The 22,810-nt window shown below is 40.5% G+C and overlaps 1 protein-coding gene across 6 annotated transcripts in view; it reads left to right on the forward strand.

Annotated features, from left to right (window-relative positions):
• sox6 (SRY-box transcription factor 6) overlaps nt 1-22,810 on the forward strand; it is a 199,199-nt gene that overhangs the window by 84,938 nt on the left and 91,451 nt on the right. For all 6 annotated transcript variants that reach the window (XM_077518307.1, XM_077518303.1, XM_077518305.1 and 3 more), the window contains 2 exons: nt 3,023-3,112; nt 22,131-22,303. In XM_077518307.1, coding sequence (XP_077374433.1) covers nt 3,023-3,112; nt 22,131-22,303 — 263 coding nt within the window. The remainder of the gene's footprint in view (nt 1-3,022; nt 3,113-22,130; nt 22,304-22,810) is intronic.

The following is a 22,810-nucleotide window of genomic DNA, read 5'->3' on the forward strand; positions in this document are numbered from 1 at the left end:
CCCTTAAGAAAATAAAAATAAACACATAAGACTCTTCTCTTTTCGGAATGAATTTGCCACAATGCGATATCCTTGTATTGGAAGAGAACAAGAAGCAAACCTTTCTACTCCAAAAATGTACGCAAACATTTTGTTCGTTGAGTTCTTTAGCAATCAAATAGTGTTTGGACTGTCAGAAAGCATTTGTAATGATTATAATAGGATTCAGTGTCAAGGTAATAATTATTTTTGTCAATACCAACCACCGGCATTTATAATTGCTGCCGAGAAAACAGACAAGCATTTCAGAAAGAGTAATATCATACTTTTCATTAATTGAAATTCTTCTTCAAAAAATGCGTCTTTTTTTTCTTCCCGCGCACCTGCTTTAAATACTGCATTCACTTGGCGAGGTGTTTTGTTGACAGCGTCTAAACATTGAAAGGTGTTTGGGAGTTATTTTATTGACTAATCCAGGCCCATTATTCAGTTCTTCCAGGTGGAAGGCAGGGAGGACAGCGGTGCATTCCAGCTGTAGCCTCTCCTGTCGGAACGCTTGGCAGGTCGGGTCTGGAGAAGCGAGGGAGTGGCTGTTCTCCTGGGAGGGAGGGAGGTGGAAGGGAGGGCAAGGACTGGAGTAGAATGGAAGCTGGCACCACATTATCTCCAGAAGTTGGCACATTCCTTAATGATCAAGCACTGGAGCGGCATCTGCCATGAAAGCGTATGTATGAAAATGGGGAAAACAAGAGCATATGTGTGCCTCCTGACATACTGTATGTTCACTCGCTGTGCTTGTTTAATCCCCCTTTTAAAGAAGCCCTTTTCCATGCTTCGGGCTGCAATGTCATGCGCTGATGTTTCTCTGAGGACAATGATGTGAGGGGCTTTTGTTTTTCCTTGCAAACTTGGGGAGAGGCCCAGGGAGGAAGAGCCGAGCTATGATCTTTGTGCCACATGGGAAGTTAAAATACGCACAAAAACATGTAGCCTTTTTTACACTTTCCCTCGCCGGGTCAAGGGGACACGCTGTGAGCTGGGAATTGGAAAGTCAATAAAGCAGAAATAATGTTATAATGACCCTGAGCTGAAGATGTCCTGTCGACCTCATCACATTGGAGGAAGTGGACAATCAAACAAAATGGCCACTTGATCTCGCAGAAAGTCCTCCTTAAACAAGGCAACAACAACCACTGACCCCCCATTACTCCCCAGTCCCTCTGAAGTTAGTTTGTTGCCAGGGCTAGCAAATACTCTTTGCTTGGTAAGGGCGCAGCCAAGAGATGGAAACCAAAAAATAAAAGGAGAAAATGTGGGATAAAAGGAAACAGTTATTTGGTGCAGTGCGGTCAACACTGCTTTTGAATGTGATTGATACCAAAGTTGATGCAAGTGCTGGGATAGTTCACACATTCTGATTTTTATGCCAAATTGATTTGATTGCTACTGGAATGTTCTGGTTGTTTCGGAAGCCTTGTTGCTACTGATGTAGCCTGCTGGGATGAGAAGCATATATGTGTGTGTATACAGACAGAAAGACAGAAAATTGTGTGAAAACGATGCAGAAAAATAAATGTATTCAAGTTAGCGATTAGCAATGTAAGATGGCTGCCATGCATACAAGACCAAGATTCCTTGTGAGTAGAGCATGTCTAGAACACAAATGAATGTTCTGTTCAATGGAATACATTGAACAATATACAGTTATATGACCAAATATTCCAGTTAGAAAAGGGGTAACCCAACTGTCTTATTTGGGGTTTGAAAAAACGTAAATATGAGCATACTGGTTTTTGTTTGCATATTTACATAGTATTTCAAACCCCGAATATATTACATTAGGTAACCAATGTCAGAAAAAATATGTAGATGCAACCCAAACCACGGAATCACATAAAAAAAAAAAAAAAAAAAAAAAATATATATATCTCTTCAGCAGTTTCAAAGTTGAGGAGGTGCTTTGACTTGCCCTTTCTTTAGAGGGCATCACTGTGGGGGTTTGCCTCAGAGCGAATTTTTGCTTTGGCTTCCAACTGGACTCTTGGAATGGAGCACACAAATTCCATAAGAATCATTTGAATCAATTCTTCATACGCGTTGACGCAATCAAATCCTGGAAACAGTTTGCAGACATGGAGCGTCAAGGTGGAAGATGGTTGGTGTTTGATGGGAACAAGTTGACCTCTAAGCAGTGGCGGGATTGGCTAAGGTTTGGGTCATCCGGCCCGGTGTGTTCTTTATCAGCTACCCTGGCGACAGCATGGCAGATTGCTGCCGTTCCTCCTCTGATTCATTGTCTGCTGGACAAATGTTAATTGTTTTCATCATTGGCAGCCATGTGCACACACACCTACCTAGTTTCTGTTAAGGTTCCGGTGTGACCGAAAAGTGGATCCCAGAATCACAGAACACAGAGGAGTAAGCGAGAGGTTTTATTCACCAAAACACGTGAATATGAACATAAAGCGCTGGACACAGCAAGGAAAAAGGTTAACAGAAAGTGCTTGCAAATTGCAAGGAGGGAAATTAACACAACACAAAAAGACCCGAAGGCTACAAACCGCAAACACAAGAAAGCAACAACTTACTATAGCTATGAAACACGCCACATAAAAGTGGGAACAAAAAGACGTAGCAAAACTTCCGTAGATGAAAATCGAAAATCTTGGAACTATAATAATTAGCGAAGGCGAAAAACAGTAGAAACACTAGACGATGGCTGTGAGCAGACGGAGCAACGACCCGACAGTGGCTGCAAGGAGTCCCAGTCCTTATGAAGGCCTAATAGGTGATGCACTGCAGGTGTGGTGCAGGGGACACGCCCCTCTCATTAATCAGGCACTGTGAGACAAGGAAAACACACTGAGAGCCCAGCAACATGACAGTTTCAGACCTTGCCTTCCAGTTAATGGGTGCCATTACACTATCACTACAAAGTCTGCCTACTCCCTCAGCGCTTCTCTCACTTGCTTCTTACATTAACAGAAATATGTCATATTTTAATTTGTTTGTTTGTTTGTTTGTTTGTTTGTTTGTTTTCCAGATTCATCCTGCATGGAGAAACTACTTTCTAAAGACTGGAAAGAAAAGATGGAGAGGCTCAACACAAGCGATCTTCTAGCTGATGTAAAAGGTAACATACAGCATCAAGAATGGCACAAATACCACAACAGATTCGTCATTCCTACAGTATCAGTTTCTGCATTATATCAGAAACAAGCTTTTACTTTTACTGAAGACAAAGGCCTTTGGCTGCACTCTTCATTGAGATCCCCCCTCATTTATCTTTTGTTGGAATGTCCAACTTTCTCCATTCTTAGTCTCTGAACATCATAGTGTAGTCGTCACATTCCTGAGTTCTTCGGCATGCAGAGCATTATTGCCATCCTGGTGACCGTTGAACCTGGCGTGTGCTTGATGTAAACAGAGCAGGAATAGATGACATTAAAATCGGAGAGGAGCACAATTGTCTACTCACCGAGTCTGCATCGGAGTGGTACGTCTCCACTCTGACAGCAAACAGTACAGCAAAGCACAAATCAGTACTCCCCGAAAAAGGTTGTTTATGATAGGTTGAAGGTGGGCCGCGGATGGGCAGGGCTGGTTCTTAGTTCTTAGCACCGACTGTTACTGAGTACTCTGGAGTGTTTATACAGCACAGGAAAGCACAATACCAGCTGGCTGATAACACCGGGCTGTCACCGGCTCTTCATCTCCTCCTTCGTGATTCCTTTCAGCAAAACAAAAACAAAATCATCATCACGGCGGTATTATTCCATCTGTTGCAAAATAAAGATTTTTCTACAACTTACCTGAATCATGCATTGAGAAAAAGGACTTCTACTTGTGCCTGCTCTTGCTTCCTGTGCTGTCCGATGTGTACCAGAAACGTTTCATGACTTGTGTCACAAGACATAGCTTAGGTCCAAACTACCAACTTTTTCTATTGGAAGTAATCTTCCTGGAGTTTAAAGCACTTTCTCATCCTTTTCTGCCATATCATTATGCACTCCCAGAAGGATTCTTCTGGGATTGTTCGCAAGCTCCCTGAACTTTTGTTAGAATTTTAAAACAAAGATGTCTATTGTAAAAGAACATTTAAATCAAGAGTTGACTTTTTTTTTTTTCCCCATGCCAATGTAATAAGTTTTAGTGAACGTTATATGCACATATCAGTACATGCATCCATTATCCGGAGATAAAAACAAACAAACAAAAAAACAAAAACAACAAACGGTGTCCTAGTGGTTAGCACGTCTGCCTCCCAGTTCTGAGGACTCCGGTTCGAGTCCAGGCTCCGGCCTTCCTGGGTGGAGTTTGCATGTTCTCCCCGTGCCTGCGTGGGTCTTCTCCGGGTACTCCGGTCTCCTCCCACATTCCAAAGACATGCACGGCAGGTTAATTGGGTGCTCCGAATTGTCCCTAGGTGTGATTGTGCGCGTGGATGGTTGTTCATCTCTGTGTGCCCTGCGATTGGCTGGCAACCAGTCCAGGGTGTCCCCCGCCTACTGCCCAGAGCCAGCTGAGATAGCCGCCAGCACCCCCCGCGACCCTTGTGAGGAATAAGCGGTCAAGAAAATGGATGGATGGATGGACAAAAACAACAACAACAACAAAAAAAACATATTGGTCTATCTCTAGCCACAACTCCTGCAATTGCCGAAGATTCCCTTTATAGACATGCTGGTTGATCGTCCATCTGGCACTAGTAGTTTGGGTTAGGAATATATCTTTTGTGACACCAGTTCTGGACCCTTTCTGACATACACAGTAAATTCTGGAGAGTAGATAGGATCTAGTAAGTTTGACTCTATTTAGAATGGGACTAAACAGACTTAGATGTAGACTTATAGACTTGTATGTATGTATGTATGACGTGTAGACTTAGAGTAGGCTAATTTTTATACTTGGAAGAGAGTAAAATAAAGAATTGAAAAAAAAAAGTCACTCAAGGGTTGAGGAACTCAGAACGTTCAGTTTGGGAGACTGCCACACTATCACCTGAGATATGGGAGTAAATCGGCTGTCTCCCAAGCTGAAGGTTGCGAGTTTGTTCCTCATCCCTTGAGTGACTTTTATGTTTATCAATTCTTTAGTTTACTTTCTTCCAAGTGTAAATATTACTCTAAGACTGAGTCTATTTGGTCCCACTCTAAATAGAGTCAAATTTACAGAATTTACTGTGCACCTTTATAAAGTATTTCATGTGATTTGGCCTTTTCAAAATTGTTTTGCTGAAATAGAAGCAGTGCTTGATGAATGCCGAAAAGAAGATTACTTGATGGTCTATAAACAGCTTGAAAATAAACATTACAGCATGTGTCTGTTGACGCGTTATAGAAACGGTCTATGCACCTTCGTTCCTAATAGAAACGTTTCTGCTATCACAGTGGCAGACTTAGATTTTTAATTAGCGTGCCATTTCAGATGACTGTAGACATTTCAAAGGGCTGCTTTGTGCCCCCGCTTACAAATGTCTCGCTCTCTCTCCCTCTCCGCGTTTGAAGTCGGCCTGATGTAAATACGGGCAATTAAAAAGAAGTCCAGGGTTGGAGACTCACAAGGTCCGCCTATTTAAAACACAAACAAAGGTGCCTAGTAGAAAACACCTTCTGATTAAGATCTTAAGTGTTCCGGTGAATCAGATGCGGCATTCATTGTTTGGTTAAAAATCAACACAAAAGGCAAACATGCATGTAGTTTAGAGGTGAATAAAAGTGGGTGCGTAATAAAGACTGACAGTCCGTACTGGATATGTGGCCTTGTATCATCTGTGTTAATCGCTCACCATTTACTCCTCCAATTATAATGAGCTGACAACCTTTTGTCATTGCTCTGTCGTGTGACTGTTCTACAACTAAGAGGAAACGATTTCAATTGACAATATGTGAGACACAGGTTGACCCTTGGCACATTTATTATTATTATTGTGATTATTATTATTATTATTATTATTATTATTTATTTATTTATTTATTTATTTATTTATTTATTTATCCATGAACAGACACCTCTCCCTCGGTTTATGTTGGAACCTGCCTCAAATACCTTTTCCCCTCGAGTTGATCGCGCGCGTCCAGCAAACAAATAGTATGAAGCACATCACAGCTTGCCCTGCGATTGGTTGGCAACTAGTCCAGGGTGTCCCCTGCCTACTGCCCAGAGCCAGCTGAGATAGGCGCCAGCAGCCCCTTGTGAGGAATAAGCGGTCAAGAAAATGGATGGATGGACATCACAGCTACCCTGACAGGACATTTAGTGAAGCTAATTAATGCACAGTATGTTTTAAAAGGCGGTACACAAACACGCACAACAGTGTTTTAAGGGTTCATGCGTTGAGATCGCTAATTGTTGTTTGTGCTTAGTATCAACAGCAACAGCCGGCAAAAAGCAAAAGACGAATAAAAAATACGCCTTGTATTAGTGAGGGATTTCTTTTCAGCAGTCAATTCCTCAGCTACTATTTGTTTTCATACCTGAGCTTAGCTGTCAGTCTGCAAGCACGATGAAGAGGGAGATGAAATCTCCTGAACAAAACCACAGAGCAAAAGCGAAGGTCGGCTGGAAGGACTCCAAACCGCAGAAAGTACAAGATAAGAAAGAAGAATAGAAGAGCTGGATATTCAGTGGACATGTTTACTGTAGCTCATCTGCTTATCATAATACATCTTGAAGCCGAATACATACACCAGGACAATGCGATGCACTTTACTAAGGCCAATCAGATCATAGTGGGTGGCATTCACTACAACAACTTGTTCTCACAAGAAGTTGAACAGAATGTAAAGCACTGTAATATCGTCAATGGAGTTACTTCTCGAAAAGAGGTTTCTTTTCAGTTCATCACTGCAAAGGTTTGCAAGCGGACATATATGTCCTTCTGAGACTTGAACGGCAAATTTTCTTCAATAAAAATACTCATGTAGGCTACCTAAGTACTAAACTAGTCAGAATATTAGAATAGTACATCTGTAGGTTTACAGAAACTAATCAAATACTTTTTAGGATCTTTTTAAGTCCACTTTGATGACATTTAAGACATCTCATTTTTAACTATCATCAAACTGATTTATTTATTTATTTATTTATTTATTTATTTATTTTTTTACAATAACAATTTGGGGGGCCTATTCACTAAAGATTTGCGTCGCCTTTGCATGGCGCGCCTAATCACAAAACACGCACAGATGGGGAAATCCGTCACAAAGTGCGCAGCCAACCAGATTGCGCCATGGTGCGCCGGTGTTATTTGCGCGTATGTAAATTAGGTAATTTGCATACCTTTGACGCAAAATATGCCCACCCCAATGCAAATGAGACTCATTGATATGCAGCATCTAATTCACCAACGCCGGCGCAAATAGCCACACCGAGTTTGCGTGACGCAAATAACGTTTTTGGAAAGCATGTATTGACCTGACGCAACCTCGATCCCGGGATCATGACAGCAGTGCATGGCACGGTGTACGTCGCTGGCTGTTCACGCAGAGAGAGAGAGAGAGAGAGAGAGAGAGAGAGAGAGAGAGAGAGAGAGAGAGAGAGAGAGAGAGAGAGGGAGAGAGAGAGAGGGAGGGGGAGGGGGAAATTTTTCCATGTTTGTTTTAGGACACATAACGTCACCCGGGCTGATCGGCTATGGCGGGGAGGCATTTTACGATCATTTTTGCGTGCCAGATGCATACTGTATGATCACTCCAACCTCTGAAATTATATTTTTTTAAAACAACCGCACCGATAATTTGTACTTTATGAATGAATGACGTCGTCGTCGTCCTCTCTGCTCTGTACAGCTTAATGGCGCTATAAACGCTTACTCTCAGTCCAACCTCGCTTTCTGATAATGTCATCTTTCTCGCAACTGTTACTATAACAACCATGTTCTTGGCGCAAATCCATTGCCATGTGTGGTAAATCAGGTGCCAATTTTTCTCCAAGCTGTCAGTTTTGTGGGCGTGTTTGCGCCGGTATATGATTAGAGCAATATCCTTAGTGAATAGGTGGGTAACTGGGCGCAGACTGCGGGTGCAGTTGTGGTGCAATGTTTTGCGCTACGCAGCGCATTCTTAGTGAATATGTCCCTTCGTGTATTATTTAAAATTACAAAAGTAGATAATGGTACTTTCTTTACAAGATTTTCTGAAGAGAAACATCAATGCTGTTTATTGAGTCTGTGGTGTTTTTAAGATGTTTAAAACACAGGTCTCTAATGTCATTTTTCTGGCTAGTCAAGGCCTTAATTATGGAAAATATTTCATAAGGACACCCAGAAGAAAGACCTGAGGAGTTCAAACACAGAAGCCATTTAGACATGCTTGTATAGCCTATCATGATATCTTTCAGTGTTGCATTGAAACCAAACAACTCCTATGTAAAACTCATCAAAATTAAAGGTTTTATTTAATAAACTGGTGAGTGCCATGCATATTTTACTGCAAGTAGCTTGATCTCTTTTAGAGCCCATCAGGCGTCATCACATGCTCATCAGGTCCGCAGATTCTACGTTTCAGATGTTAGTCGACAGGATCTTGAGGTTAGCAGCAACAAAGATAAACCCTTTTTGAAGGGTTAGGGTTAGCTTAAGGGGTAGTTCAGAAACTGTAGTTCTAGTACACTGGTCTGTTATCAGTTTTTGACAAAGCACAATTACCATTTCAGTGTAATTGTAGAGTTATGTAAAAAATGTTGCCTTTTCTGTGAAGAAAAATATTTTATTGGAGTAATTTTGTTTTAAAATGATGTGAAAGACCTTTTAGAAAGACTTTTTCCAATATTTGTCCCCCACTAACCTCTTAATTGCTTAATTTATATTAAATTAGAAGGCATTCAATACAAATATTAATGCAGAAATGAAAACAAAAAACTAATTTTAATAAAGTCACAAAAAAATAGAGACATCTGCCTTTGCATTTGAACTCTTCACCTCTTATTCAACAGCATAGACAACTAAAATCGTATAAAAATCCATAAATTCAAAGTTAAACTATTGTAAAATCCAGTGAGTAATGATCTTAAAAAAAAAGATAACACAAATCAGTGGGGTATTAATTAAACAGGGGGCTAAATAAGAAATAAAAATAGGCTACAACATTTACAACATACATACATTATGCATATGCATACAACCAGTTACATACCAGTTACAACCACTGTTATTTAGAGTGATTTAAAAGTAGGGCTGTCAAAGTTAAAGCGTTAATAGATTAATTAATCACAGAAAAACGTTGCATTAATCACGCATTAACGCATATTAATCGCACTATTTTTTTCGACAGCACTTGAGCCTTGAACGTAACCGCGGATGGTTACATTGAAGGCTGCGCAGGTCAGTGATTAGGTCAATGCACGGCATTTCCTACGCCTCTTGTTCCAAGCGGGGTGACTCCAGTTGGTGTGCTCGGTGGTAAATTTTGCTTTTCAAAAAACACCCAGACGGTACTTTAGATAAAACAAAAGTAATTTGCGTTTAATTAATTGCTGAATTGCACCAATTGATATGATGCTGTTACGTTTTGAGCAATACACGCATGCATGCAATTGCGTACATGCATTTAATCAATGTTTGCAATTGACATTCAGATAATAAAATGCGTTTATGTCAAAATATTATGGTATTTTGTATTTATTTTATATTACGCAAATACGCAAGTAATTTAGCTGATTAATCGTGATTAATCAAAATTAAAAAGTGTGATTAATCAGATTACAAATTTTAATCGTTTGACAGCACTATTTAAAAGCAAAGTAAAAGTATTGAAATAAAAAAGTAGCTTACTGAAATTACTAAAAGAGTGTACAGTGTAAGAATAACATTTTGGAAAACGTGATTTTTAAAAATACTTTGAAAGACCTCAATCTTAAAAATGGGGTATAGGATAGGCAATAATAAGCCTGGTGCTTCTGCCTATTCTGTTTTTGCTTATTAATTGATTTGTTGGAAATAATGTTTGTTTTCTTTTCTGCACCATGTATGGAACCAAAATAAACCATTCATTCAAGTAAGGGAAAAGAGCCAGTTATTAACCTGGATTTAAAACATTTAAACTTTATTGGTATGTTTTGAATCTTTATTCATTCATATTTTTCACTCTGATAATAAAAGATACCAGAAAATCAGGGCACCTTGCTATACACAGCAACAGAGAAATAACTGCTTTTTAAGGATTATTTTTTTGTATTTTATTATTATTTTTATTATTATTATTATTATTATTATTATTATTATTATTATTATTATTATTATTATTATTTTAAATTTTATTTTATTTTTTTATTATTATTATTATTTTTACGTTAAGAATCAATCCAAGCATAGATTGGGTCTTTATTAATTAATTAATTAATTAATTAATTTATTTATTTATTTATTTATTTATTTATTTATTCTTTAAAGGCAGAATTGTGGAAAGCGATCAAATCAGATTGTATCAAGCACAGTGGTCAGTAGTGGGCAGACACAAACACACATGCACCAACAAACAACATGCACACAGTTGCACACAAATACAGTACAGTAATATGCAGTGTTATGGCAGATAAGGTTGCTCTGTGCCACATGCGTTGCTATGTGCAAGGGCTTTGAGCCTTGCGACTCAACGGGGCTGTTTACGTTTCCCTGCTAAGTGCCAGTTTCCAGGGGGGTGGCTGGAGGCAGAAAGAGAAAAAGCAAAATGCTCATGAATGTACTCAAAGTGAAGGAAAATATCTAGTTACTAAATTGGAACACAAGCTGTATTCATTCTCTCGGAATTTGCAAAAGTGGGAGGGGGGGTAAAAAAAAGCTTAACATTGTACACTGGCGTTGAAATGTGCAGCTCGAAATCTGAAGCACGAAAATTGGGGCTCTCGCACTGTCGCAATCAATTTGGGAATGGTGTCTACATGACAGTGGCCGGGCGCACACAGGCGGCCCTGTGGCGAGCTGATAAGTGCAAGCGCTTTAGGAGGAGAACACAGGGCAGGGCGAGGAGGTGGCTGAGACTGATTTGAGGCGAGCCCAACAATACCTGTGGTGCAAGGCTGTTAACACACACAGATTTGTTCAGACACCTGGATTAACATAAATAAAATTTGAATATAACAAAACGCAATATATTCTCGTATTTTACTGCAAATCAGTAAAGGAGATGTGATGAAAAGCTCTTTCCACAGCAAAGCAGACTGCCAAAACGACTACAATAAATCAACACTTCGCATATTACATTTGCACAAACAAACAAACAGCACAAAACAGTATCTGTCCACTCGCTCGGGTCCAAAATGCTTCCGTTAGCATTTTGTGCAAAACACCTGTCAAGTGTTTGCCCTGTGCACTCAGGTGAAATATGAGCCACAGTAAATCATTATTCCTCAGGCCACAGTCACCAGATGAATGTACTAGAGTGTTGAAGTGTGTGTTTTTCTCCTCTAATGAATTGTGGAATTTAACTTGTGGCAATGCAAGTCACAGAGTAAGTGTTTATGTTTGCTGGCGTGTGTTTTGAGATTTTCATTTTTGGGGATTTTTTTTTTTTTTTTTATTGTAAATACTGACTATATGATTAAGATTGACAATGTAGCCGCGAGGGGGCACAAGCCAGTGTCTTCTTGTGCCGGTCCCAAGCCCGGATAAATACAGAGGGTTGTGTCAGGAAGGGCATCCGACGTAAAACTTTGGCCAAAACAAACATGCGAATCAAATGACTTTGATACCGGATCGGTCGGGGCCCGGGTTAACAACGACCGCCATCGGTGCTGTTGACCTACAGGGTGCCGGTGGAAATTGGACTACTGTTGGTCGAAGAAGGAGAGGAGGAAGGTGTGTTCGTAAGAAGAAAGAGAAGAGAAACACCACTAGTCTAGGACTTAGAGTAGGGACTTTGAATGTTGGGAGTATGACAGGAAAAGGTAGAGAGCTGGTTGACATGCTGCAGAGGAGGAAGGTGGACATACTGTGTGTTCAGGAGACCAGGTGGAAAGGGAGCAAAGCTAGAAGTTTAGGAGCTGGTTTCAAATTGTTTTATCATGGGTTAAATAGGAAGAGAAATGGAGTAGGAATTATCGTGAAGGAGGAGTTTGTTAAGAACATCCTGGAGGTAAAAAGAGTGTCAGATAGGGTCATGAGCCTGAAGTTAGGAATCGAAGGTGTGATGATCAACGTTGTTAGTGGGTATGCACCACAGGTAGGATGTGAGCTGGAGGAGAAGGAGAACTTTTGGTTGGAACTTGATGAAATGATGCAGAGCATCCCTAGAAGTGAGAGAGTTGTCATTGGTGCAGACTTCAATGGACATGTTGGTGCAGGAAACAGAGGAGATGAGGAGGTGATGGGCAGGTTTGGTATCCAGGAGAGGAACGCAGAAGGACAGTTGGTGGTTGATTTTGCAAAAAGGATAGAAATGGCTGTTGTGAATACTTTCTTCCAGAAGAGGCAGGAACATAGGGTGACCTACAAGAGTGGAGGTAGAACTACACAGGTAGACTACATCTTGTGTAGACGGTGTAATTTGAAGGAGATCAGCGACTGCAAAGTAGTGGTAGGTGAGAGTGTAGCCAGACAGCATAGGATGGTTGTGTGTAGGATGACTCTGGTGGTGAGGAAGACAAAGAGGCCAAGGGCAGAGCCAAGGACGAAATAGTGGAGGCTGAAAAAGGAAGAGTGTTGTATGGCTTTCAGAAAGGAGTTGAGAAAGGCTCTGGGTGGTGAGGATGTGCTCCCAGATGATTGGACAACTACAGCAAATTTGATCAGGCAGACAGGTAGGACAGTCCTTGGTGTGTCATCTGGAAGGAAAGGAGATAAGGAGACTTGGTGGTGGAATGAGGAGGTGCAGAAGTGGATACAGAGAAAGAGGTTAGCTCAGAAGAAGTGGGACACTGAGAAGACTGAAGAAAGTAGAAAGGAGTACAGGGAAATACAGCGTAAGGTGAAAGTAGAAGTGGCAAAGGCCAAACAAGAGGCTTACGATGACTTGTATGCTAGGTTGGACAGTAAGGAGGGAGAGAATGATCTATACAGGTTGGCAAGGCAAAGAGATAGAGATGGGAAGGATGTGCAGCAGGTTAGGGTAATAAAGGATAGGGATGGAAGAGTGTTGACAGATGCCAGCGGTGTGATGGGAAGATGGAAAGAGTACTTTGAAGAGTTGATGAATGAGGAAAATGAGAGAGAACGAAGAGTAGAAGGGGCGACTGTTGTGGACCAGGAAGTAGCAAAGATTAGTAAGGATGAAGTGAGAAGGGCATTGAAGAGGATGAAGAGTGGAAAGGCACTCGGTCCTGATGATATACCTGTGGAGGTATGGAAGTGTCTAGGAGAGGTAGCAGTAGAATTTCTGACTGGGTTGTTCAACAGGATCTTAGATAGTGAGAAAATGCCTGAGGAATGGACGAGAAGTGTGCTGGTGCCCATTTTTAAGAACAAGGGACACGTGGAGAATTGTGGCAACTACAGAGGAATAAAGCTGATGAGCCACACAATGAAACTATGGGAAAGAGTAGTGGAAGCTAGACTGAGGGCAGATGTGAACATTTGTGAGCAGCAGTATGGTTTCATGCCAAAAAAAAAAAAAAAAGAGTACGACAGATGCAGTTTGCTTTGAGGATGTTGATTGAAAAGTATAGAGAAGGTCAGAAGGAGCTGCATTGTGTCTTTGTTGACCTGGAGAAAGCTTATGACAGGGTGCCCAGAGAGGAACTGTGGTTTTGTATGAGAAAGTCTGGAGTGGCGGAGAAGTATGTTCAAGTGGTGCAGGACATGTATGAGGACTGTAAGACAGTGGTGAGGTGTGCTGTAGGTGTGACGGAGGAGTTCAAGGTGGAGGTGGGACTACATCTACAGACTCGGGCCAACTAGTGGAACCCAGAGTTTGAAGCAAACATGGTGAAGCTGCATTTAGCTATTATGCTGCACTAGGGGTGTTAAAAAAAAAATCGATTCGGCGATATATCGCGATACTACATCGCGCGATTCTCGAATCGATTCAATAATAGGCAAAATCGATTTTTTATTTTTTTTATTTTTTTTTTTAGGATTCACACCTTAAGCATGGAAGAATGTTATATGAACGGAACATTAAGCCTTAATATTTTATTTTAATGCTGTTTAAACATGAAACAGATTACAACCTCTATAAGACTGAAATTTCAGATAAATAAATAATACATTTTCATATAAATCTTACACTCTACAAGCTTACTGATTAGTATTTTCTAAATTTGAATGAAAAAAAATCGCAACAATCGACTTATAAATTCGTATCGGGATTAATGGGTATCGAATCGAATCGTGACCTGTGAATCGTGATACGAATCGAATCGTCAGGTACGAGGCAATTCACACCCCTATGCTGCACACAGATGGAATAGGCTACCAACAGAAGTGAAGTCAGCCCCGAGTGTAAATGCTTTCAAATCCAGGTTAAAAACTTGGCTTTTTTCTTATACCTTTGATTAGGGACTTTTAAACAGCTTTAATTAAGTGTTTTTTTTTATTTTTTATTTTTTATATTAATTATATATATTAATATATTAATATTATTTTAAACTTCCTTATGTTAAATGTTTTAAAGTTTGTTGAATAATGTTTTAAGATTGTTATTGTATGTTTGTTTTTTTTGTTTTGTTTTTTTTTAGTAAATTTTTTAACCTATTTTTATTTTTTATTTTTTATTTTTTTTTCCTCTGAATGTTAACTACTGTTTTTTGATGCTTATGTGTTGTCTTTCCTTGTGTAAAGCACATTGAGTTGCCTTGTGTATGAAATGTGCTATACAAATAAACTTGCCTTGCCTTGCCTTGCCTTACATCAGGGATCAGCTCTGAGCCCCTTCTTGTTCGCAATGGTTATGGACAGGATGACAGATGAGGTTAGACAGGAATCCCCATGGACTATGATGTTTGCAGATGACATAGTGATCGGTAGTGAGAGCAGGGAACAGGTGGAGGAGAAGCTAGAAGCGTGGAGGTTTGCCCTGGAAAGGAGGGGAATGAAGGTTAGCCGTAGCAAGACGGAGTATCTGTGCGTGAATGAGAGGGACCCAAGTGGAAGAGTGAGGTTACAGGGAGAAGAAACCAAGAAGGTGGAGGAGTTTAAGTATTTAGGGTCAACAGTCCAGAGCAATGGAGAGTGTGGAATAGAAGTGAAGAAGCGTGTGCAGGCAGGCTGGAACAGGTGGAGAAAAGTGTCAGGTGTGATGTGTGATAGAAGAGTTTCAGCTAAAATGAAAGGAAAGGTTTATAAAACTGTGGTGAGACCAGCAATGTTGTTTGGTCTGGAGACAGTGCCACTGAGAAAAAGACAGGAGGCAGAGCTGGAGGTGGCAGAGATGAAGATGCTGAGATTCTCTTTGGGAGTGACCAGGTTGGATAGGATCAGGAATGAGTACATCAGAGGGACAGCACATGTTATAAGCTTTGGAGATAAAGTTAGAGAGGCCAGACTTAGATGGTTTGGACATGTCCAGAGGAGAGATAGTGACTATATTGGAAGAAGGATGCTGAGTTTTCAAATGCCAGGCAGAAGATCGAGAGGAAGACCAAAGAGGAGGTTTATGAATGTTTTAAAGAGGACATGAAGGTAGTTGGTGTGAGAGCAGAGGATGCAGAGGACAGAGTTAGATGGAGGCAACTGATTCGCTGTGGCAACCCCTGAAGGGAAAAGCCGAAAGAAGAAGATGATTAAGATTGACATTTGGCTTTATAGTTTTGTCTCATTTTTTTCGACAATGTGAGTTTCTTTGACTCTCTTTGGAGTTTCAAAAATATTTAAAATGGTTTTACTTTAATAGTTGAAACTGACTGTCAAACTAAGCATACAACAAAGAGAATTTCATCTTGCATATTTAAAACAACCGCATAGGTTAGACTTTCAGTGGCTCAATTAATGCCAACGCTAAATTCCATCTACGTTGCAGTGCTTATAACCCCCCATTGTAAAGCGTTTGGAGCATCATATGGTGTAGAAATCATTATGTAAGTTCACTTCATTTACCATTTAAGCAACAAATTGAACACTAATGAAGCAGCAACACATGTAGACAGACAATATAGCTACTAACATTCCTAAAATAGGAAGATTAGATTAGATTAATGGCATTTCCATCAATTTAAATGAGAAAAGATGATTTGAGATGCAATTGATTTGATTTATGGGTATAGTAACAAAGAATTACATGTGTTTCTCAAGGCATCAGTGTATTTATTTTGTGGTATCACACACGGAATGAAAATTTTACCATCAGACTGAAATCTTGAATGTGAAAACATTGTATTGTTAGTCGCATCATTCTCATCCTTGATCCTTGACTAATGGATATGATCGTACTCGTAATAATTAGCAGCACAACACCGTCTGTATTATTTTTTATTGGTTTAAACTCCCATACAGCACTAACACTGACACTGTTGACACTCTTCAACAGCAATGATCTGAAAGTTTTTGAAAAAGTCTCTTTTGTGCAGTCCAAAGTAATGTGCATCCATTCGTAATGAGCGCAACCAATGAATGCCCCGTGAAAAGAATGTGTTAACATTACCTTGATCACGGCCTCATAGTCATGAGCACTTTGTTCACAGCAGACCTTGAACACTGTTTATTTATTTTATATTTTAAGGGCACAAAGGTCAAAATCTTGTGAGAATAAGCAGTACAGAAAATGGATGGATGGACAGATGAATGCAAGGGTCAAAATCATCAAAAGTAAATAGATAGGAAGTATTTTTTGTCATGTAATATTCTTAGTTCAGTTTGGATCTAATGTCACAGTCTCATCGTTGTCACATTCCCCGATCATCCTAATTAATGAATACCGCAACAGCAGACACGTTTCTCTTTCTCTTGTGTTTGAATTTCAGGGCCACTGGCATTCACGCGGATTGATAAGTTTAGGTCGAGTAGCTATCTTGACTTAGATGAAGTGTGCTACCTTGTCCAGTGTCACGGACAGATGGTGAAGTGCTGGGGCTTTCATATTAACATAATTAAACTGAAGAGTGTGGCTTTCTCTATCATCAAAATATTAGTCTCCATCAGTGTACAACTGAGCCGCGCAAAATGAAGTGGGCTGTTATTAATAAACACTTCAAGTTCCAATCTAAAGATTTGAGAGCGTCTGCAGGGTCCCCTCAAATTGTTTTAATTTAATAAAATAACCCAAAATTATGATGTATGTGGTCATACACTCTTGACGTATGAAGCATGGTGCTATGATAGCTCTCAAGTGCGTACACTTTAGGAGTGTTTGAAACTGAGAGGGTCAGACTTTCTCAAACTAAATCTCAAAGTGTTCATATGGTAAAGAAGGAGTTTTGTATGAAACGATGTTGCGTGAATTTGTCCATTTCTTATCTGTGATCTGATCAATTGATACAATTGCGAGTCAGACTGAACCTACATCGGCTATAAGATGGTTTGAGTGTGGTCGAAGCAGTCGACTGTCATATCATTTAGTCACATTTTCATTTTCATAGGCTCGGGTTGGAGCATATGCACACATCCGCAAAGCTGTCTGATGAAGAGACAAAGACATTCCAGTCTTGTTGCACAAAAAAGAAACAGTTCAGATCTGGTCATAATGGCTCAGCTGGCCTAACCAAGGGAGAGGAAGAGAATAGGGCGCCTTGTGATTTTCACCCTCGGCCTCCCTCGCTTTTCTTCTTTTTTTTTTTTGTGCCTGCATCTTTTATCTGTGTTATTCACTCGGGACTCTTCAAAGTAACAAGCCTCCTTCTTTTCCCCTGTACTGGACTTGGAACCCAAATTAGAGACTGCTTGATTAGAGCAGAGTGGAGGGAGCCAAAGAGAGAGGGAGATGTGAGTATTGGACAGAACAAATCGCACCCCTACAAAGTGCCTTTTATCCAAAGCCCCAAGGCTCAAATACCCCCATTCCTCCCAGAGCAACCGTGGCTCGGCTTGTTTTCCTCTTATCATTTATTTAGTCACCCGTTGCTGTTTTCTGCCCTACATTGTGACGTTTAAAAGAAGCAGGAGTGTCAAAAGGTCAATGATGAGGAGACTGTGACTGAACACACAGACTTCTTTTTCTGTGTGTGTGTCAGTTCAGAATGTTTGAAGCAGGAGTCTGGGACTGCAGACAGCTGACGCCTGAGCACACCTTGACCGCTCCAACCAGGGATATTCCTTCTGTATTGTCCTGCTGTGGGTCACTCATCGAGGAGGAAGTTGTCACAGCACGTCATGTGATCTTTACCGCAATGTGAGGAGACATGTTAACGGGCAGACCCCAGTTCTGACACTGTTAAAAGCCATACAATATGCAAGAAACTGCCTCTTTTGTCGGAAGCCTGGTCAGACACAGACCACAATTTTCCTCTTCTGCACCACTCAATAAAACTTTTATCTGCATTTTAAAGCTTATCCATAATTTAGAGCAGTATGAAAGAAAGTTTTAGACCAACCAGTGAACAATAACATATGCTCTTGATTTACTTCTAAGCTGTCCAGGTATGCCTCACATGTTTTCATTCTTATGTTATTTTATTTCATATATGCAAGAGAAAAAAAAACAAAACAAAATGAGTAAACAGCAATCTGTCTGGGCTTCCCACAATTCAGCTCACCCATCTCAACAATGGGCCCTCTGTTTGTATTCTCTTAAGAGTCTGGACAGGACATTGAGTGGAAAGCGCCCAGCGGATCCTTTTGTGGGTCGTTGGCACCACATTAACACAGCCGCAAAAGTAGATATATACTGTACACTTGTGATTATTTTTGGCACTTTGAGCTCTTTGTCATCATTGTGGACATTCCTAAACTACTGACTCGATAGTGGTTTTCTTTCTCCCTTCCTTGGTGGAATACGCATTATAGTTCGGTAGTTCCTTCCACCTATAGCTGTTATTTATTGTAACAATGACTGATGCATGTTGCTGGTGACCTGTGATAGCACAGACACTAGCAAAGGTTAACACAATTGGTGGCGATTGCATCAATTTTACAGATAAGCCATTCACAACAAGTCTAGTCGGGGGAATAAGAAGTCAATTCAAGCCCCACGCCGGCCGAATGAATAGCTGCTTTTAGGTGTGTGTGTGTGTGTGTGTGTGTGTGTGGTTTTTTTTTTCATATGAAGTATAAATGGAGAATTGCAGCTCTCTTCCATTGCAGCAGGCAGCGAAGGAAGAGTTAGATGAAGTGAAGTTCATATGAGCCAGCCAGTAAATTGCCCTGAATGGCTTCTGGAGGTTGACAGGCCATATTAAGACAAACGGCTTTCCTCATCGGAGAGATAAAATAAATCAGGTGTTTAGTCAAATTAAAATAGTTTGAGTGGAGAGGGCCCTTGGGAGCTCTCGCAGAAACGCAAGACAGATGTGGCCAGAGACGAGAGGAAGACCCCCAGGAAAGAATTGGCTTATGCTGGCCCCAGGCCAGCTTTCACTACACGGTTTTGTTATATCACCATGGCTTCGTACCGCTCTCCCTCCTCTGTCACTTTCCCCTGTATTCGCCACAAACAGCTTGTCACACAGGAGTGCAGTCGGAGGAGAGTGAGTTACTGTCCAGCTTCTCACTGGCAATTATGTTGGCTGTGTAAGTCAATGGTGGGATCACTTAGCATTGATTAGTCGGCTGGAGAGAGCAGTAGACCGCAGAAAGAACTGAACGTATGCATGCAAACGTTGACTGTTTGTGGCTAGACTGCATATTTACCCCGTTTGTCAGTTGGATGGCTAGATGTGAAAGTCGATCAAATAACCGGGCACACCTAGAATTGCATATTCTAAATATGTAAAATGCAGTTTATTCTGCTGTTCTAGCAGTATATGCAACTAGGGATTCTGACAATCACAAGAAGGAGTCATGCCTTTTCGTCTAGCCTTTCAACTCTGCATTTCCTTGGCGTCTGGGTTATTTCAGCATACTGCGACAAATATTGCTGCCCCAAGTTTAAAACATACTAGGCCTGTCAAAGTGTTAATAGATTAATTAATCACAGAAAAATATCGTATTAATCACGTATTAACGCAGATTAATCGCACTATTTTTTTTTTTTTTTACCGCGCTTGAGCTTTGAACGTAACCGACCGCAGATGGTTACATTGAAGGCTGCGCAGGCCAGTGATTAGGTCAATGCACGGCATTTCCTACGCCTGTTGTTCCAAAATGAGCGGGGTGACTCCAGTTGGTGTGCTCAGTGGTAATTTTCACTTTAAAAAACACCCCGACGGGACTTTAGATAAAACAAAAGTAATTTGCGTTTAATTAATTCATAATTGCTGAATTGCACCCAATTGATATGATGTTGTTACGGTTTGAGCAATACACGCATGCATGCAATTGCATACATGCATTTAATCGATGTTTGCAAATGACATTCAGATAATAAAATGTGTTAATGTCAAAATATTGCTGTATTTTGTATTTATTTTATATTATGCAAATACGCAAGTAATTTGGCTGATTAATCGTGATTAATCAAAATTAAAAAGTGTGATTAATTAGATTAAAAATTTTAATCGTTTGACAGCACTAAAATATACACACCACACTCCTCTGATTTCGACTCCCAAGCACTCATGACGCGTCACATTTAACAAAACACAGCTTTTGCACGGTTGCTGGCTTCTTCAATATTATCAGTGATAGTTTTCTTTTTCCTTAACTGAGTAACATTTGTTTGGCTCTTCTACAAACACTTCAAATCATTCATTCATTCAGTTTGCGTTGTCAGTACTTTCTATTTTGAAAACCACAAGATCTACCTAAAGAGGAAAATCCTCTTAAATATGTCGGCCACAATTTTGACATCAGTTTCCTGTTAGGGTTAATGAACAAAAAAAAAACAAAAAAAGGAAAAAAAGGCCACAATTTTGACATCAGTTTCCTGTTAGGGTTAATGAACACACAATTTTACATCTAATCTATTTGGCATCTTAGTAAATGATAACAATCTTAGTAGATCACGAGCAACTTGAACATCGCACACAATCTGTTTGCGTGAACAAGCAATTTACTGTTTGGAATTTCAGTAAATCAGGCCCTTTATGTTCCTCACAACCAGCCTGACTTTTCCTTACTGGAGCTTCCATCTTAGGCAGCTCCCTGCAGCTCTTTGTCTACGCAAGGAACAATTGCTTCTCTTTCTTCTTCTAAAGGCTATGACTAGCAGCTCCAATCAAATGGCCCATTACAGACTGTGTGACCTTAACACTGCTGCAGTCAGGTTCTCTGCATGCAGTTTTCTTTGTGCTATATATTGTGTATGACACAATAGGCCAACATAATGATCGGTATGGTCAGCAGTCCTCACTGAGCTAAGGCACTTTGAAGACTTTCTTACAAAGCATTCAGCTGGCTTGTTGACTTGTTTTGTTGCAGCTACAAGCATTATTGCTTCTATATCTGAATAATGTGTGTTTCACCCAATGGGTGTCTTATTCTTTATCGGCACATGCTTTTCCGTCTTAACCATTTTTCTGCATCTTTCTCCCATCCTCCATTCTCCAACACCAAATTCCCTCACTCCATCCATTAACCTCTTCTGTTTTCCTTTAGTCCTCCTCCACATCCTTCAACCAATATTCTCACTATCTCTCTTCTGGAAGTGTCAAAACAGTCAAAGTCTGGTCTCTCTAATCCTGTATCCAAAACATCTGAATTTGGCTGTCCCCAGAGGTACATTTTGCCATCATTCGTAAGTGACCAGACCATACATTATTTCAAGATGGACCAAACTGTAATCGTCAGTCATCATTTTTATTTTATTTTTTTTATTATTTTTTTATCGCTAAGTTACAGTTCGTCGCCACTTAAATTACAGTTTGTCACCGCTATTTTAGGAGCGACAGATATTTATAGTGACATTTATACTGATGGATGAAAAGCCACTTCCGTTAATGCTTAGTCCGTCATTTATTTTTTTTTAGGTTTCTTGTCATTCGTCATTTATCAGCAAAACAGGCATCCATCAGTGAAGGACTGACAGACCATCTCTGGCTGTCCCTCTAATGAGCTCTCTTCTAATCCTATCCGAGCTGGTCACTTCCAAAGAGAACCTGAAAATCTTTATCTCCACCAGCTTCAGTTTGTCCTGCTGTTGTCTCTTCAGCTGTCTTCAGTCTAGCTGAGACTTCTATCACATAACACACCTGACACTTTCCTCCTTCCATTTCAGCCCTGACATGTGCATCTCTCTATCTCTCCTTCCTAGGTACTCCTGAGAGCCTGGCAGAGAAGGAACACCAGCTCTCCACAATGATCAGTCAGCTGATCAGCCTACGAGAGCAGCTCCTGGCTGCCCACGACGAACAGAAGAAACTGGCCGCCTCACAAATGGAGAAACAAAGGCAGCAAATGGAGTTGGCTCGTCAACAGCAGGAGCAGGTAAGTGCTCGAGACCCCTGACATCTCAAAACCCGCCACTCGTCCTCACCTTGGAATACTGCACTCACTCTTAGATCAGCGGTTCTTAACCTTGTTGGAAGTCCTGAAACTCATCCCCATGCAGCTTAAGGAAGTGTTCCTTTAGTTTTGCGAAATAGCTAAAGATAGTTGTGCTGGGCTAGAATTGCTCAAATTGGCATTGCAATTCATTCAGTTAGGCCGTTGACTCCCACCACTTAACTAAACTCCATATTTAGAGAGCACTTTAAAACGCTGTTTTCTTAAGATGGAACCGAAGGACAGCAGATACAATGGAAACAGCAGGGGCCCCAGAATTGAACCCTGTGGAACACCATGCATTCCATTATATAGTACACGTGAATTCATACCACTTTATTTTATTGCTCGACATAGTTAGTGTGTGTCTTCACCTCCGCTGAACCCCTGAGACTGACTCACCAAACCCATGGAGTTTGATCGAACCCATGTTAAGAACCACTGTCCTAG

Source organism: Festucalex cinctus, chromosome 4 (genome assembly GCF_051991245.1).
Source record: "Festucalex cinctus isolate MCC-2025b chromosome 4, RoL_Fcin_1.0, whole genome shotgun sequence".
Lineage (NCBI taxonomy): Eukaryota > Metazoa > Chordata > Actinopteri > Syngnathiformes > Syngnathidae > Festucalex > Festucalex cinctus.